Source organism: Gadus macrocephalus, chromosome 12 (assembly GCF_031168955.1).
Source record: "Gadus macrocephalus chromosome 12, ASM3116895v1".
Classification (NCBI taxonomy): Eukaryota; Metazoa; Chordata; class Actinopteri; order Gadiformes; family Gadidae; genus Gadus; species Gadus macrocephalus.
This window is the reverse complement of record NC_082393.1, coordinates 26,931,792-26,934,291: the sequence shown is the minus strand read 5'-3', so window position 1 is coordinate 26,934,291 and position 2,500 is coordinate 26,931,792. Positions and strand designations below refer to the sequence as shown.

General features: G+C 49.5%; 1 protein-coding gene across 1 annotated transcript in view; it reads right to left on the bottom strand.

Annotated features, from left to right (window-relative positions):
- LOC132469616 (hemicentin-1-like) overlaps positions 1–2,500 on the bottom strand; it is a 23,860-nt gene that overhangs the window by 1,329 nt on the left and 20,031 nt on the right. Inside the window, exons 7-8 of the mRNA XM_060067604.1 lie at positions 1,589–1,709; positions 1,083–1,346 (exon numbers count right to left, since the gene is read on the bottom strand). Of these exons, the coding sequence (XP_059923587.1) occupies positions 1,083–1,346; positions 1,589–1,709 (385 nt within the window). The remainder of the gene's footprint in view (positions 1–1,082; positions 1,347–1,588; positions 1,710–2,500) is intronic.

Sequence of the window (2,500 nt, the reverse complement as noted above, 5' to 3'; positions counted from 1 at the left end):
TTAGCCGTAGCTGTGTGAGTTAGGGTTAGGGTTAGCCGTAGCTGTGTGAGCTAGGGTAAGGGTTAGCCGTAGCTGTGTGAGCTAGGGTAAGGGTTAGCCGTAGCTGTGTGAGCTAGGGTTAGGGTTAGCCGTAGCTGTGTGAGCTAGGGTAAGGGTTAGCCGTAGCTGTGTGAGTTAGGGTTAGGGTTAGCTGTAGCTGTGTGAGTTAGGGTTAGGTTTAGCTGTAGCTGTGTTAGGCCCCGTCCACACGAAGCCGATTTCATGGCGAAACCGCAAAGGTCTTGTACGGTTCGGCCTTCCGTCCACACGAAGCCGGTGAATCCGCTGACCGAAACCGCAAACTTCTGAAACCACCCTTGGAGGTGGTTTCAAATCTACCCGGTTTCGTTTTAGATTCGTGTGGACGCCTGAAACCGACTGAAACCGTAAACCATGTCGTCATCGCCCCGCCCCTCGACCCTCTAGCCAATGACTGTTAAGCCCGCGGAGTCTCAGAACTCACAACAACAAGGATTTCTGTAGCAGAAGCAGTGCCCCTTACGGGCCTGGAATGTGAACTACAGCGTTTCTACAGATCTACACGGTTTCGCTTGACTCCGTCTTTACGGAGATACTGCGAAACCGGATAGATCGAAACCGTAACGGTTTCGCCTGTTTCGGCTTCGTGTGGACGGGGCCTTAGTTAGGGTTAGGGTTAGCCTTAGCTGTGTTGGTTAGGGTTAAGGTTAGCCTTAGCTGTGTTGGTTAGGGTTAAGGTTAGCCTTAGCTGTGTTGGTTAGGGTTAGGGTTAGCTGTAGCAGTGTGACGTAACGTTGGCCAGGAGTTGAGTGTAATGTAAATTACACTGAACCGTTACACTTTTATGTATATCACATACCTGATGCATGCTTTATGGACCTCATATTGTTTATTAGATTCGGTAAGTTAACATGTTTGTTGATTGTCTGCAACGTTATTCAAAGTTATTTTGTGTACTATTACTGATTGCGGCCTGCAGTCATTCCCTACCCATGCAGACTCACTTCATGGTGAGGATATCATCGTAAAGAAGGACAACTGGTTTGATTTGACAGTGGGCCGACCTGGGACGATGCTGGAGAAGGACACGCTGGAGACCCTCTGGAACAGGACGCCTTCCCGGTCGTACCCGGACACCCGGAGGAAGAAGGCCTCGCTGGGGGGGATGAACTCGCTGATGTTCCACAGGCTGAAGGGCTGGCGACCGGGGTAGGAGAGGATGGGGAGGGTCTTCACCACCTCCCCCGTGATGGACACCAGCTCCAGCCTGTCCAGGAGGGCCGGAGGGGCCAGGCCCGTGGCGTTGAGCAGGATGTGGGTGGGGGTGCCTGTTAGGGTGGAGACGCAGCGTCAGGGGTTGGCCCCTCAAACCTTTATTCATTAATAACTCAAAGCCTAGAGAACTACTGGCCCAGGGAGAGAGAGGACCCCACATCAACCATGCACCCCATCTTTATTGATCCGCCACATTGGACCGGCCAGAGAATGTGTGAAAGGACGAGGGGATGAAAGGACCGAGCACAAGCGTCCCAGAGACCCGAGGAGGAACCAGACGGCTCAGCACACTGACCCTGCACCGGGCGCCGGGACGTCTTCCTGAAGTCCAGCGTGGGCTTCTGGGAGAAGCCAGCGCGGAAGTCGATGGTGCTGAGGCCGGAGATGCGGACCGAGTGCCGTCCCTGGCTCGACGTCTGCAGGAAGAGGTCACACGCTTTAGGATCTCTGCTGGGTTTGTCCCCTTTTTTTAAATATAAATAAAAATCTGTTTCTTATAATCTGAAAGAAAATGTGGTCAATATTGCAGCAGAACATCAAACATCAAAAACAACAAAAAACAAGTGGTTTTCTCAATAAAGAGCACGTGAAGAGACTTCAAGACATAACGTCAGCATTGGTTTTCATAATATTCATGATTTAAATCAGGAATGGAGAAACTTGATGTGGTTCGATTTAACTCAAAGTTTGAGGTTGATTTCTCACAATTGGATTAGATATAAAAAGGAATGCAAGGCAGCAGAACTGTTCAGTAACACACGGGCTCAGCCTCCTTGTGCAGACAGGATGCTCATGAAACTAAGTCACTCAGGACTAAAGAATGAAAACGTGCAACGTTTAAGACACGGACTGATAAAAAGATCCATCAAACTTTAATTAGACAAACCAAAACACTGTAATCAGTGCATCACTCGTGAGTTGGAGGCGCTTCATCAAGACAAACCCCTTTGAAGCCCGTCTGGAGATAGACGGGGTAATTAGGACCAAGTACAGGTTACTGAGGAGGAAACCAGGGCACCTCAGCAAAGCCCAGACTCAGAGCATCAACTGGACACATAAAGGGCTGTTCCACACCACCTTCAATTAAACTATCTACAGTTGGCAACGTTTTGTAAGGTTTGGCATTACTTTTTGGACTCGATTTGACCTAAGATCCTGTGAACCAAGAACTACTTAAAGAAAATGTCAAAGACATAGCCACCAGGTT